Genomic DNA, 14062 nt, shown 5'->3' on the forward strand with positions numbered 1-14062 from the left:
CGACGACTTTGCTGCCTGCTCCGCGGCTCTTTGTCTCCACTTCGGGCAGGCTCCCGACTCTGGGATTTCGCTGTGAGAGCGGGCTGGGGGGGCCGGGGGCGAGCTCTCGGTTTCCCGGCCGCCCCCCGCTCGGGCTCTGCTCCCCCCTCCCCCGCACCTCCCCAGCCCGGGCTCTCGGCGCTTCCACGCTCTCGGAATCACGACCCCTCCCTGCCATGTATCCGCAAGGCAGACATCCGGTGAGTAATTGCAACTCGGTTTATTTAAGCATCTATCATGGCAGGGTAAACGAGGCGGTTTATCTGGCACCTCCATTTTGCTTGTTGCTACCTTTATGGTGTGTGTGTTTGTGTTCTCACACAAAGGGGCTGGGGATGGGGGGCGCCGCTGAGAGGGAAGGTTAATTCCGCCCGAGTGGCGCGGGGGCTGCCTGTGTTCGAGGGGGAGCTGTTCACGCTGACCCCCTCCCCGCCACCTCTCCCAAGTCCCTCAACTCACCCTCCGTGTCCCCTACCCCCGCCCTATTTGGGAATGGGAGCCCCTTCGTGAAAGGGCTGGGAGCCCCGCTGCCGATAGGGAAGGATCGGGGAGCCCCCCACCCCACCAGGGATCCGAGAAAACTTGCAGGGAAGGTCTGGGCTGCGAGGGTGGCCTCTCCGGTTGGGCGCCGGCGGGGAGGGTCCCCGGCAGCGTGGAGCCCCGTCTGATGCCCCCGCCCCCCTCCTCTGTCTTGTCCTCGCGGGCTCCAGGCTCCGCATCAACCCGGGCAGCCGGGATTTAAATTCACGGTGGCTGAGTCCTGTGACAGGATCAAAGACGAATTCCAGTTTCTGCAAGCTCAATATCACAGGTAAGGCCGGTGGGGGCCGCCCCGGGGCTGGTGCAGAGGGGGCGTCCCGGGCGCGGCTCCTGCCACCCCCCGCAGGGACGGAGGAGGGGGCTCCCGACCCCGGGGCGGCAGGGCAGCCGGAGCCTCCGCCTTTTGTTTCTCCTTTCCGTGCGCGCAGCCTTAACCCTTTGCTGCCCGCAGCCGCCCGGCTCCCAGCGCCGCGCGCGGGGCCCCCGGGTGAGAGTCCGGGTCGCGGGCGGGTTCGCTCCGGGTTCTGGGGGTCGCGAGCCAGCGTCAGGGTCCCGTCCCCCGTCCCCCAGCGGCCGGGATAAGTGCACTCGCTCGGCTGCGGGAAGTTTCGAGTTGTTTCATTCCCTCCTCCCCGTGGCGGGGACCCAAATCCCCCTCGGCCCTGAGGCTGCGGGATAATGGGGTGCCCCCGGGGGGGTGTCAGGGAAGTGGAGACGTGGCTCTCAGAGGCCCTCGGGTGGGAGCCTCGGAGGAGGCTGTGCGGGCGCCAGGCCTGAGCCGGCTCCTCCTGCCCTCGCAGCCTCAAAGTGGAGTACGACAAGCTGGCGAACGAGAAGACGGAGATGCAGCGCCATTATGTGATGGTGAGAGGCCTCCCGGGCCGGGGAGGGCGCCCACCCGGCCGGGGGCGCGGCGTGCTTCGGCGACACTGGAGCCTGGCCGCCGCAGCACGGCCCAGTCCAGGGCAGCCCTGGGAGCGGGTGTCATCTTAGGTTGCCCTTCGCCCTTTCACCGGCTTCCCTTAGCCCGAGCCACTTGGGGGAGGGTGGGTGAGAGGAGGGGCAGAACGAGCAACCCGAACGCCAGGCCGGGGACTTACCCAGTACCTTTGTGCGCCTTTAATTTGTGTTTTGAAGGTTTCCCAGAGGGCTGGTTGCCCTGTCTCGGCTGGTAAGATAGGACTGGATCAGCCCATGTCAGGGTTGGATGAAAAATCTCTTAGAGACCTCCTGGGAGTGTTTGGAAACTTCTCTGCTTTGCAGTCTTGGGATCTAGCTAGAATGGGACAGACGTCCTCCTTCGTCTTTCCCTCTTCCCCAGGGTTTTCTGAAGAGGGGAAGAGCCTTTTAAAGCCCTCAGCCTTCACTCCCCCCCTCAAGGATCTGACATCTGAGAATCCTGTCAGGCCTGGGGCAGTAGGTAGACTATCTCCTCTTTTACCCAGTGTCTGTTCCGGCGAATTTAAATCTTCCGTTTGTGAGAGGGCATGGGAGGCACTTAAGCGTGGCTCACTGCACCACTTTCCACATAAGAGGCCTTCGACCCAGTGCTAAATAACTCTCAGAGGATAAGAGGGTCCCAGTCTACACAAGATTCCTCGTTGAACTCGAACCTTGTGTAAACAGGATAGATAGCACATGCGGTGCTTGTGGGGGAGACCCAGCTCCTCTTACTTCTGTATATGTAATGTGCTGTTGAGATGAGAGGGACACTCATCCGTTGTCCGCTCTTAAATCTCTCTATAAGCTGGCTTTGGAGTTTTATTTAAACTTCTTTAGCAAATGTATCATTAAAGTACAATTTGGCCAAAACCTTTCCAAGAAAAAACTGATTTTAAAAAATGAACAGATTACTGTGTTGTCTGCTAATGGCTATTCTTTTTACTTTTAGTACTATGAGATGTCCTATGGCTTGAACATTGAAATGCACAAACAGGTAAGTGCTTTTCTCTTTAAAAAATATATTTCATTTTTTAAAAAACATACATGTGTACTTCTTATGTCCCCTATTGTTTGGAAATGAGCCTAGTTCTTCTGTTCCTCCCTCTTCTCCTTGAAAAGTGAATGGATCCCATCCTTGAAATGCAAGGTCCGAAGCTTTGCTGATTTTATTGGACACGTTGAACTTTTAGCATTCGAGTTGTGAAATTAGTCCTGGTTTGGGATCTTGGTGTGAGGATAAAGGACCAAAGGGAAAGTTGTACCTCCAGGATCTGCTTTACAAACTCCTGAAAGCCCTGAAGTAGCTGGTTGCTTTTATCTGTTTTAATGTAAAATTCTCAAGAGGAAATGCAGGAGAGTTTTTTTCTTTCTATTTTTCTTTTTTTTTTTTTTTGCAAAATATGATGTTCTGCCTTAATAAGATCAAACTTCAAGAACCTAAAAAGCCAAGCTGAGCTGTTGAAATTTAAGGGAATGAAGCCACTAACTGCTTAAAAATATAAAGCCAGAATGAAATAAAACAGTAATGCCTTGTATTGATGAAGCAGCTTCCTCATTTCTGTCTTAATTTGAAGGCAGCTGCTTTCCCATTTTACAGAGAAGGAAGCTGAAGCTGACGGGTGAAGTAACTTGCCCAGGGGCAACCTAGCCAGGACTTTTGAGATGGCTGGGGGTTGAGCTCAGCTTTGAAATCCTGAAGTCAAACCAGTTGAGCTAGTGTGGTGTCGTTTGATGGATATGTAAACTACCTCGTATTGTCACTCTTCTAATAACAGTATACCTCAAACCGAGCAAATACAAACACCCTTTATCTCCGTGCATATCAGTAACTAGTCCAGCGCTAGGCAGGGCTGTGGGAGAGGCCTGTTTGTGTATTTGTGTTCCAAGGAGAGGCTGCCTATAATTTGGCTTGGCCTGCGATTAGAGTTGACTTGGCACGTATAAATGGCACAGGCCGGTTGTTCTTTTTAACAATTGGTGTTCTTGAAATCTCAGAAGGCTGTTGACTCATTCTAGCCTTTGGTGACCATGACTTGAGTGGATTTTCTGCTCTAAATTAACAGTCATTTACAAGGTTTAGATTTTGCTCTTTAAGGGGGCAGGACCCAGGGCAGGTGAGAAGGGCAGGTGACCCCTGGAAAACATGCAGATTCTTGCCTGCTCCACTGGCTTTCTATAGAGCCTTTTGAATCTGTAGTTTCCTTTCCCCTCCTGGAGGGAGCCCCAATGTTGGGCGAAGGGCAGCCAGAAAGGGGCCTGAGTTTTATTGAGCAGTGTGGGAAGCCAGCTTGTGGCTTCCTGAGGGATTAGTTCCTTAGGAAGGCACATGGAGGCTACCATGTTTTTACTTGTTGACACACAGAAGTAACAAACAGATACTGCTTTATATGTATAGATGTTTCTCCTGGGGAAAACAGACTACAGAGAGGTTCTGCCCGACTGACCGGGTCTGATCCATCCAGTAAGAATGCATGAAGTGGAACTGGGGTCCCAGGTGTTTCAAGGATCTTGGAGTGTTAAGCAAGTTGCCACTTCCTCCCTTTCTCCACCCACCGTATTTTTTTTTCCCTCAGTGCTCCTTATCTTGGGTGTGTTTAAAGAGGGTAATTGCACCCAGGTTTAAAATTTATAGCAGCAGTTATTCTAAGAGCTTCATAATTAAGGTGTAATATGTCGTTGCATGTTGAGGTCTGCATGGGTGGTGTTCCCTGTGTCTGTGAGTGGTTGTTTCTTTGGCACTAAGAATCCACCTTAGCTGGCAGAGCAAAGAGCTGTTCTCTGAGTCCTGGGGACGCTCTGAACCCAGGAAGAGTTAAACATCTTCACGCATTTGGTGGTAGGATTTATATAAAGAGCAGCTGTGTGCATCTGGGATTTCTGGCCATTCCCCAGACAGGGCTCTTAGGGGGAGAATGCCTGAGGTTTGGCTACATTGTCTTGTTTAATCCTCTCAGCTGCCAGTGGTGGATAGTGGGATTCTTTGCTCCCTTTTTATAGGTGAGGAAACTGAGGCTTCAGGGAGGTCAGGAGGGCAGAGGTGGGACTCAAATCAGGGCCTCTGGATTCTGCAATTGAGCAGAATCCTGCCTGCCACTCACCTTTGCCTTCCAGCCTCAGTTCCTGGCATGAGCAAGTGTGCTCTGAATGCGATGCCTTTGCAGACTTCTGGTAGTCTCTGAGTTGGGTGAAATCACCCTAGGGCTGTGTAGAACCAAAGAGACAAGGAGGTGAAGAAAGCTTGCACTGAGAAATGCAACCCTGACCTAATGGGGCTGGCCACTCCCTAGGTTTGCGAGGGTTGTGCAGAAGAAAAGCCTGCCACTAATTGTAGTGTGGGTCTTGGGTGCATTTGGCGGATGGTGGTTAGGCCTGAGCAAACAAGTTTATCAGCTGACCTGTTTAGCGGTTGACTGGTGTTTTATCTGCACACACAATCAAGTGACTGGAGTGCTTGAATTATTCATGCAGTGTCCTGCCCTCTAGACTTGACTGTTCGTGTGATTACATCTGCCTGGAACAAACAGGCTGGATTCTTCATCTTTAAGCTCAGGGGTGGGGGTGGGGACTGTCTGTACTTTTATATAATAGATGATCTACAGAGCTAGCACCTTGAGAAGTGTGGTGGTCCTCAGCCTTTGCGCTTTGCGTGCGTGCTTGCGTGCACAAACACACACACACACTCTGCTGCTGCTTCCACCACTACTACCACCACACATTTTTAAAAAGCTCTTCTTTGCTGGCTCTGTGGGAAATGCCAATTAGCTGGGAACCTCAAGTTCTGCCAGATGGGCCTGTGTATTGACAGAGGGCAGCTGAGGAGGTATATCCAGCCCTTTTTTTATTTTACTGGGAGGTTAAACTCTGTGGCCTGCTCATTCCCTGGCTGTTTCTCTGTCTCCCTCTCACGTTCTTCAAGCTGTCACATCCCAGAGAAGTAATAAATGGTTTCTCCTCCTATTCCTCTGCCTCTCTCCCTAATTATGGTAAAGCAAAGATTACATTCTGATTCTCATGGACCTGGCCCGGAACTTCAAGAGGTCACCCACCTCCTGCAGCTCTTGTGTCCAGGCAGAATGTCAGAGGCAATTCAGCAAGGCCAGGGAGATGATGGTGGCCAAGCAGCTCATCAGTTCCTATCTTGTTCCTGCAGAGACTGTCCAGTGGCAGCCATGAACAGCAAAAGCTTAGAAACAGGGGCTGCAGGGCAACTACTGTGCATTGGATTTGAGGCACTGATGCCATGAACAGCAGGGGCAGGCTGGCTTTTCACTCTGGTGAACACCAATGTTTTGAAAGTGGACTTGAAGCATTTTGATTTGGCAGCAGTGTCATGCCAACACTATAATGGCACCTTTTTCAGTAAACCAAACAACCCTTCTTCTGAGTTTCTTTTGAAATCCTGGAACTGGAAGAGGCTTTTGGCTTCTCATCCAAACCTTTCAGGTTACAGATGAGACTGAGGCCCAGAGAGGTGAGGTGATATACAGTCATACAGTCCCACATTAGTGGTAAAGTTGCTATTACAGTCTTCTCTTCCAGATCCAGGTCTCTTTTTTGCAAGACTCAGTAATCGAAGAGTGTTCCTTTACTAACTAACAGTGTTGTGTCTTAAATTACTATTGCCTCTTTCTGCCTTTTTATCTGAAGAGCCTAAGGCTACAAACCTGGCTCCACCAAAGTCCAAAGTACCCCATTTCAGGTTGTATAACCATATCAGCTGAACCCTCTTTGTCCACAGTCCTGTTCGGAATTGCCAGCTATTTACACAACTAATGATGTGATATGTATAGTAATAACACAGAATGCAGGACTAGCAATCCCAGAGGAGAGGTTCACAGATGAGGGAGAGCGGGTAAAACCTGTGAACTTTTTACCACAGGGTGGCCATAAACACAGAGCTGAAGTGGGAGATTCTCCATTTGTCACTTCCCTCCCCTCTCTGTGTCTTCTCACCTGAGTACTAAGGGCCTGGGGCTGGAACATCTCTAGGCACAACAGCTTGAAGTTCTGTGGCCGGGATGAAGGTAAGGGTGGCCAGAGGGAGCCACCAGGAAGCAAGGTTACGAAGACCCTGCCAAGGAGTTGAGTCTGTGTTGGTAGAAAGAAGCTGAGACCACTCTCAAAGTTGAAGGGGACACAGATCCTTATATTAGGGTAGTGCTTGTTTTGTACATGTGGGTTGAGCTGTGAAATTAATTTTTTTTGCTGGAGTGCTGGCATCGTTGAACCTCCCTGTGTGCTGGTTTCCATCTGACCTTTCCTGACTAATTGTTCTTCCCTGGAACAAAACTCTCTCCTCTGATCACATGGTCATCTCACTAACTGGGTGCCTGCCTCGTCCAGCTTTGGAGTATCTGCTGAGCACAAAGCTCCGTTCACCCTGTCCTGTCCCCCTAGAGGGAGGCCACCCCCCTCCTCCAGACTGCCTTGAACCCCAACTTCTTTGGACCCCTTTCTAGTTGCAGATGGAGTTGTGCAGAGTAGGGGTTTCTGTGCTTTTCTGGTCTTTTCCCTCTTTTGATTATCAAAATGACCCTGGGAAATGGGAAAAATGATCCCTTGTCTTTACTTTACAGATCAAGGAAACTGAGTCTGGGTGGGAACCTGGCTCCTGACTAAGAGACTCATTCCATGAGCCCTCCTGGGCCAGGAGCCCAAGGAAGGCACAGAGCTCTTCCTCTCTTTGGACTCTTCCCTCCCACCTAGTGTAGGAAGGGTCTAGTTTATGTCAGAGGCCCTCTGTTTCCTTTTTGTGATTCAACAAGGAATGAATTCCTTCTTCCTTTCTGCATAGGAGAATGTTTTTCTATCTCATTGTTTTTACAAAATACTGGGACACAAGGGGCAAAAGGTGATAAAGGGCTCATCTTAGCGGGTTTCTCCCCTGTGATCTGGCATGCTTGATGTCTTTCTCACCTCTCATTATCTCGTTGTTGTAGCTGTGGAGGAACCCCTCTGCTGAGGTCTCTGTAGCACCTAGTATATAGTAGGTGCTCAGTAAAAGTGTTGGTTTTCATTTACCCAGAATTACTCAGGTCGTCTGAGGGTGGAGCTCTACTGCCCTGATTCCTTGAGCCCTGCGTGGAGGACATGGGGGTTTCATTGTTGGATGGGCCACTGCACTGGTTCTGCAGGCCTCCTCCTGTGGTTCAGCATCCAGTTACTTTATCAGTAAAATGAGGGACTTGGATTCATTCCCAAAATGGTTATTAGGGGCCTGGGATGTGCCGTGTGTGCTGGAGTTAGTTACACAGACGAATAAGACACCATTCCCTCGGCTGGGGAGTCAGGCATCTAAATAAGTAATTGCAATGCAGTGAGGTAAGTGCTAATGTGGCCGAGTGTCACAGGAGGAGCACCAGGGACAGAACAGGACAGAATGGCTTATTCTTCCTGGGAAAGGGGAGTCGGATCAGAGCAGACTTCACAGAAGGGCCATTACTTGAGGCAAGTCTTCAAGGGAGGGCAAGGTTTATTAGGCAGAAGCTGACAGTCAGAGGCTCCTCCAGGGTGGCAACAGCCTGTGAAAAGGCGGTGAGATATGTTCCAGAAGCCACAAGTCTTCAGAATGTTGTGGGGCGGGGACTGCACTTGGGAAGTGAGGCGAGGTGGTGACATTTTGCAGCACAGGGATCTCCTAGGCCTCTCTGCCCTCAATTCACGACTCAGTGGCTCCCTCCATCCCCATATGGCTCTCCAGGGCTGGCCAGAGTCCATCTGCTGTGGGGTGGGGGTGGAGGGGACGCTCTGGGCGTCTGTAGCCTCCCCGGCCTGCATCCCCGCCATAATCTGCTGGGTTGAACTTTATTCCCCAAAGTGGCATTGTCTCCTTTCTCATATTGGTAATTCTGTAATGACTGGTTATGACCCGCCCCCTCCCCCATATTTAATTCTCATCAGCCCAGCTCTCCACTTTGCTATTAATGATAGCAGCCAGCAAAATAGCTTTCAACATGCCATTGACAGTCTGGTTTAAGAGTGCACTTGAAGTAGTGCTAGACAGCTGAAAGCACCCATAATTGTGTACCAGAGTGAGAACTGCGTGCTCAAGGGCCTTGTTTTTATATGCTTAAAGGGACAAAATCTTGTTTTCAACAAATGCTCTCTGAGACTCCCATCCAAGATGCTTTCTTCCTTTCTCTTTTTCCTTTCCTCTCAGCTTTTTCTTTTCTTTCTCTTGCCTTTCAAAATAAATGTTTCCCTCACCTCTGGGCCAAGGAGAAACCGAGGAAAGGGGGAATGTCCTGTCATCACATAAATAAGGAATATTTGGTGGGTTTGTTGCTTTGAAGCATTGTCTACTCCAGACAACACACTGTGGGCCAGGCTCTCCCCACTGAGGGTTGTTGGGGCCCTACATTTCTCAAGGAGGTAGTAGGAGAATCTCAGTTCTCCTCAGCATTGACTCTGAATTCTTTTGTTTGCTAAGGATGTTGCACGGTCAGGTCAGTGTGAAGGTAGGGGAAGCCGGCTTCCCAGCTGTCACTGTGCATGTTTAGGTAGAGGCCACCTTTCTGGGGGGTTGTGGGGAAGGGGTCACCCTGTTGGAGAGTCAGATCTGGGATGCTAAGTCCCTTCCAAATTACATTCCAGGAGACTGTCATTCTGCAGAGTTCATAGGGCCCAAGAGGCCCATCTGGAAACTATGAGGGTGGGTAGAGCAGGGACTTGTATTCTTACATGGAGGTTCATACTGGGCTTATGGGATTAACCAGGGGTCACATCTTGTCAACCCTGAAGACTTCTACCTGAGAACAGATACCATTCTCCCCTTCACCCCAGCTGGCTACATTATTCCTTTGAAGATGCAACACAACCCTTTGGGAAGAGGTTTCCTTCACCCCACTGTCACTAAAGCTTTCCTTTGCCAGTTGCATCCTGTGAAGGGTGAAGAGGGAACCAAGTTCCCAGCTGTGGAGGAGACCAGAGGTGAGGTTCCTACCCTTGGGAAAGGGTAGGAGCGTGGATGAGGCTGGCTGGTGTTGTCTGTGGCAGACCCTTCCATTCGCTCACTTTGAGAGTGACACAGGTGGGATTCAGGGTTCTGGGGCAGCTGCTACTGCTACCAAATAATCCGAGGGGAAGACCTTTATTGCAGACAAAGTGTTTGAAAAATTTGATCTTCCAAATGTTATACATTATAATAGTGTAGCTCCTTTGTATTTCTGTAGCACTTGACTGCAAAGCAATAGACATTTTCATCTTAGGGTCCTAAAATAATGGGCATTTGGGTCCAGGAGAAATAGCCACCAGGATAAAAGAATCAGAGCATGCCCTGAAGGCCTGGAGTGTGAAAATGACCTGTATACCTCTGGGGCACTAGAGGGCTGCATTTTCACATTGGGGTAGGGGAAGGGAAGGCCTGTGGAATGACTAGGCTGTGAGTCCCTGGAGGGACTGTACCATTTTGTATTTAACTGAGCCTGTGAGCCCTGCACAGTTCTTGGCCCATGTCAAGTGCACAGTGTGCATTTTTGGGGTACTCGAGGAAGAAGGTAATGTTCTAGTTTATGGTCCTCCCTGACCCTAAATAGCATTACAGACTTTCTGAGAAGGATATAGATTTTTCTCAGATTTCTGAGAGGCCAGTAGGCCAAAAAAGTTGGGATTGTAGGAAGAAGTTGTGGAAGTGTTCTGAAACGTTATTGTAAAATGTCTTTAATGTATCTTAAGCATCTTTTTTCTTTTAATCTCACACTATGGACAGTTTAAGTGGGGGAGGGGAAGAGAAAAATGGGAGGGAGAGGTGATAAAGCAGAGAATATGGGGAAGAGACAGGTAAAATCATGCTGGATTTGGTTTATGAAAAGGAGCTGAGCAGGTAAATTAGTAAACTACACTGTTCCACTGGGCCATTTAGCCTCTCATTCCAGACCATTTGGTATCACCTGCTGCTTCTCCTGAGCCCACTGAGTGTCCTACTTCTTCCTGGACAGAGGCCAGGAAGGCTGATAGTTCCTGTACCCCACCCCCACCCGAGAGCTAGGATTGACTCCTAGCCCTCAGTGCTTGGGATCTCATACTTCATCTCAGAGAAACGGGGGATATTCAGAAGCCAGACTTGAAATGGAGAGAAGCAGCTTGGTTTAGACTCCCAAAAAGCTACCCTCCCCCTGCTAGGGTCCCCCGTCTGTTGGCTTGACACTGGCCTCCATGTCATCCAGTATTTGTATGTGGCACCCAGCTGCAGGAACCTCTTAAGGGGGGAATGTGTAGATATTCCTTTTTCTTTATTCTCTCATCTGATTTTTACCCCACTTCTCAAGAGACCTCTACCCAGCTCATCACTTCATTTGACTAGACCCGTTTCTTAAACTCCCATGATTCTGAATATCCATTGGACATTTCCCAGGCCTATTGGCCAGTTGCTGGGGTGGGCCCCTGATAAGCAGTTTTTTTTTTTTTTTTGTCTTTTTCCGTGTCCGGCAACGGATCGCAACCCTCAGTGTCGCCCCCCTACCGGACCGGGACCGGCAACGGGATCGCAACCCTCGGCGTTGCCCCCGCGCCTCGCTCAGCCAGTGAGCGGGGACCGGTCTGTATGTGGGATCCGAACCCTCGGACGGGAGCGCTGCCGCGCTTCCCAAGCGGCGCACTATCCAGTGCGCCACCGGGCCGGCCCCTGATAAGCAGTTTTTTTTTTGGTTTGTCTTTTTCCGTGTCCGGCAACGGATCGCAACCCTCAGTGTCGCCCCCCTACCGGACCGGGACCGGCAACGGGATCGCAACCCTCGGCGTTGCCCCCGCGCCTCGCTCAGCCAGTGAGCGGGGACCGGTCTGTATGTGGGATCCGAACCCTCGGACGGGAGCGCTGCCGCGCTTCCCAAGCGGCGCACTATCCAGTGCGCCACCGGGCCGGCCCCTGATAAGCAGTTTTTACTGGCGTCTTTGTGCCTGTGTTTGCAGAGTTTCTCCCTCAGAAGTCAACTGGTTTTTGCAGGGAAATCCTGGGAAGTTAGGTGCAGAGCACCAGGACCTGGGAGGTAGAATGTCCTGATGGCTAAGAGATAAGCTTTGGAGTCAGACAAACTTGGGTTTGAGTCCTAGATCAGTAATTACTAGTACATGATTTGGGGCAGACTATTTGACTTCTGTGAACTTGAGTTTCTAATGGGAATAATAATAATAATACCTACCTGCTTGAGCAGTGCTATCCAGTAGAATTTTCTGTGTGATGGAAATGTTGGACTGGGTGCTGTTCCATATGGTAGCCATCAGCCATGTGTGGTTATTGAGCACTTGAAATGTGGCTACTGTGACTGACTGAGTTTTTAATTTAATTTTAATTAAATTTAGTTGGTCACCTGTGGCTGGTTGGACAGTACAGTTATAGAGAATGTTATTAGGATGATATGAGATGATGCATGTGAACTGCTTAGCACAGTACCTTGCACACAGAAAGGCCTCAGCAAGGTGTTCTGACAATAGGACAGTGTATCCAAATTGCCAAGGCCTCAAAGAGAGAGGACAGGATATTTGGTGTTGTATATGTTGTAAGACTTCCCAGAGCCCTTCTCATATGTTCTTGTTCATTCTACATCCTGCAGCAGAGGCATCAGGAACACCACGTAACAGATAGGAACACTGACACTTAAGGAGGTTAAGTGACTTGCTCATGGTCTCACAGTAGACCAGGGGCGGGTTTGGAACTGGAAACCAGGAATGTTTTGCTTGTGGACCAGTGACCTTAATTTATAGGCCACATCAAGTTGTGGTCTTTTCCGGCCTTCCCACATGCCCATCCCTAGACCCACAGTACTTCAGGGCTTTGATTCCAGTGCCGGGAAGTCTCCAGAAGAAACCTTTAAGAATTCAGTAAAACATAGGCATTAGCACTGTGTAGATCAGGGTTTCTCGACCAGGGCACCATTGACGTTTGGGGCTGGGTGATCTTTGAGCGCGGCTGTGCTGTGCATTATGGGATATTCAGCAGCATCCCTGGTCTCTGCCTACTAGTTGTCAGTAGTACTGCTGCACTTGTGACACTGAGAAATGTCTCTAGACATTGCCAAAGTCTTCTAAGGAACAGAATCACAACTGATTGAGAACCCTTGATGTAGGGAGAAGAATTCTTGGCTCTAAGCTGGGAGACTTGGTTATCATTGTCTTGCTGTGTGACCTAAGGCAGTTTCTTGCCCTCTCTGGGCCTCACTTGCCTCATCTGTAAAATCAGAGGTTGAATATGGGAGAATGTCAGTTGAGAGGGAGCAGATAGGATAAGGCAGTTTTCTAAACAGATGTGGATTTTTATCGTCTGAAGTGTCGTCACTCTTGCCATCCTTATTTAGGGAAAGAGAACCCTCTGACCCTTTTAATTTTAATTGAGGAAGGGATGTGTGCTGTTTGGTTGTGAACTCAGTGCTGAGTGCATAGAATGGGGCTCTGTCTCTGCCCACAGTTGATCTGGCCTCCCCACCCCATCTCATTTCCCCTTCAAGACACCAGAATTTCCCAGAGAGCCCCTGTCCTTAAAAAGTCATAGCCAGCATTTCATTTGTAGCATAGAGCTGATAGGAAGACCCCCAAAATTTAATGAGCTGCCTCTGCAAGGGTAATGTGACTTTTACAGCCTGTTGAGGGACAGGGGGAGATTTGCATAATGTTCCAAGGGGGATTAGGTGGCTGGGGGTTGCCATGGCAACCCCACAGGGATGAATTGAGAATTTTTCCTCCTGGCAGGGGTTGGCCAATGGAGTCTGGGAAGTTGGGGGAGGGGGCAGGGGGTTATCTGAGGGGAGGGAGGAAGGGAGGGAAGGTGGCGCCTGTGATGAATAGACAGTGTTGGGGAAGGTGTAATCTGAAAAAGCTCTCCCTGTTCTGTCTGTACAAGCAAGCTCTTTGAGAACCATCTCCCCCAAGTGGGGGTGGGAGGCAAGCAGAATGTAATGTGTTTGGGAACCAAGAAATTAAAGTGAACAAATATTTAAAGATTATTGGATCTTGTTAACAGGAAGCCCAGTGGATGGAAAGTGAGACTGTGAGAAATGAAAGTCTCAGTCTCAGAGCCAGAGAGGGACTTGGGCTGTTACATCCAGGCCCAATCCCCTCCCTCCAAGTGGGGTCTGCCTCCATCTCTCTGTTGGGTCTCCACTGAGCACTCTCAAGTGCAGGGCGCTCACTCGCACGCAGCACCTAATTCACTTTCGATAGCATTATTATACTGGACCCACATCAGCCTCCTTCATGCCACAGAAACCGAGGCTCAAGTGCAGGGCAGATCTGGGACAGGAATGCAGGGCTCCAGACTGTGTGTTGTCCCCTGTTTCCAGGGTCGTTGGCCTGGATGCTATCTCTTTCTCAATTTCCTTATACTGTAGACTCTTAGAAGAAAAGGTAAGGCAGAATTCCTTTTGGGGAGGGCACAGATGGGTCATGTCACAACCTAAGCAACCCCAGATGCCCTTGCTGTTCACTTGTCCCAATTGGGCAAGGGCAAGTGTGTTCCTCCCTCCCTGCTGTGCATCCTCACTGTCATCCTTGCCCTCATGTGAAGGGCGCGGGCTGGTGCGCAGAGTGTCCATCCCAGGCCAGCGTCCATTCC

General features: G+C 50.2%; 1 protein-coding gene across 9 annotated transcripts in view; it reads left to right on the plus strand.

Moving 5' to 3' along the window:
• The first annotated feature begins 8 nt into the window (after nt 1–8).
• TLE3 (transducin-like enhancer of split 3) overlaps nt 9–14062 on the plus strand; it is a 48780-nt gene continuing 34726 nt past the window's right edge. For 5 of the 9 annotated variants that reach the window (XM_008575610.1, XM_008575609.1, XM_008575608.1 and 2 more), the window contains exons 1-4: nt 164–239; nt 750–850; nt 1380–1443; nt 2471–2515. In XM_008575610.1, coding sequence (XP_008573832.1) covers nt 216–239; nt 750–850; nt 1380–1443; nt 2471–2515 — 234 coding nt within the window. In that variant the 5' untranslated portion in view covers nt 164–215. Of the gene's footprint in view, nt 240–749; nt 851–1379; nt 1444–2470; nt 2516–14062 lie in introns of those variants that run through there. The other 4 variants (XM_008575616.1, XM_008575615.1, XM_008575614.1 and 1 more) reach the window with 3 other exon arrangements.

The sequence above is a fragment of the Galeopterus variegatus genome, unplaced genomic scaffold, assembly GCF_000696425.1.
Source record: "Galeopterus variegatus unplaced genomic scaffold, G_variegatus-3.0.2 Scaffold1217, whole genome shotgun sequence".
Lineage (NCBI taxonomy): Eukaryota > Metazoa > Chordata > Mammalia > Dermoptera > Cynocephalidae > Galeopterus > Galeopterus variegatus.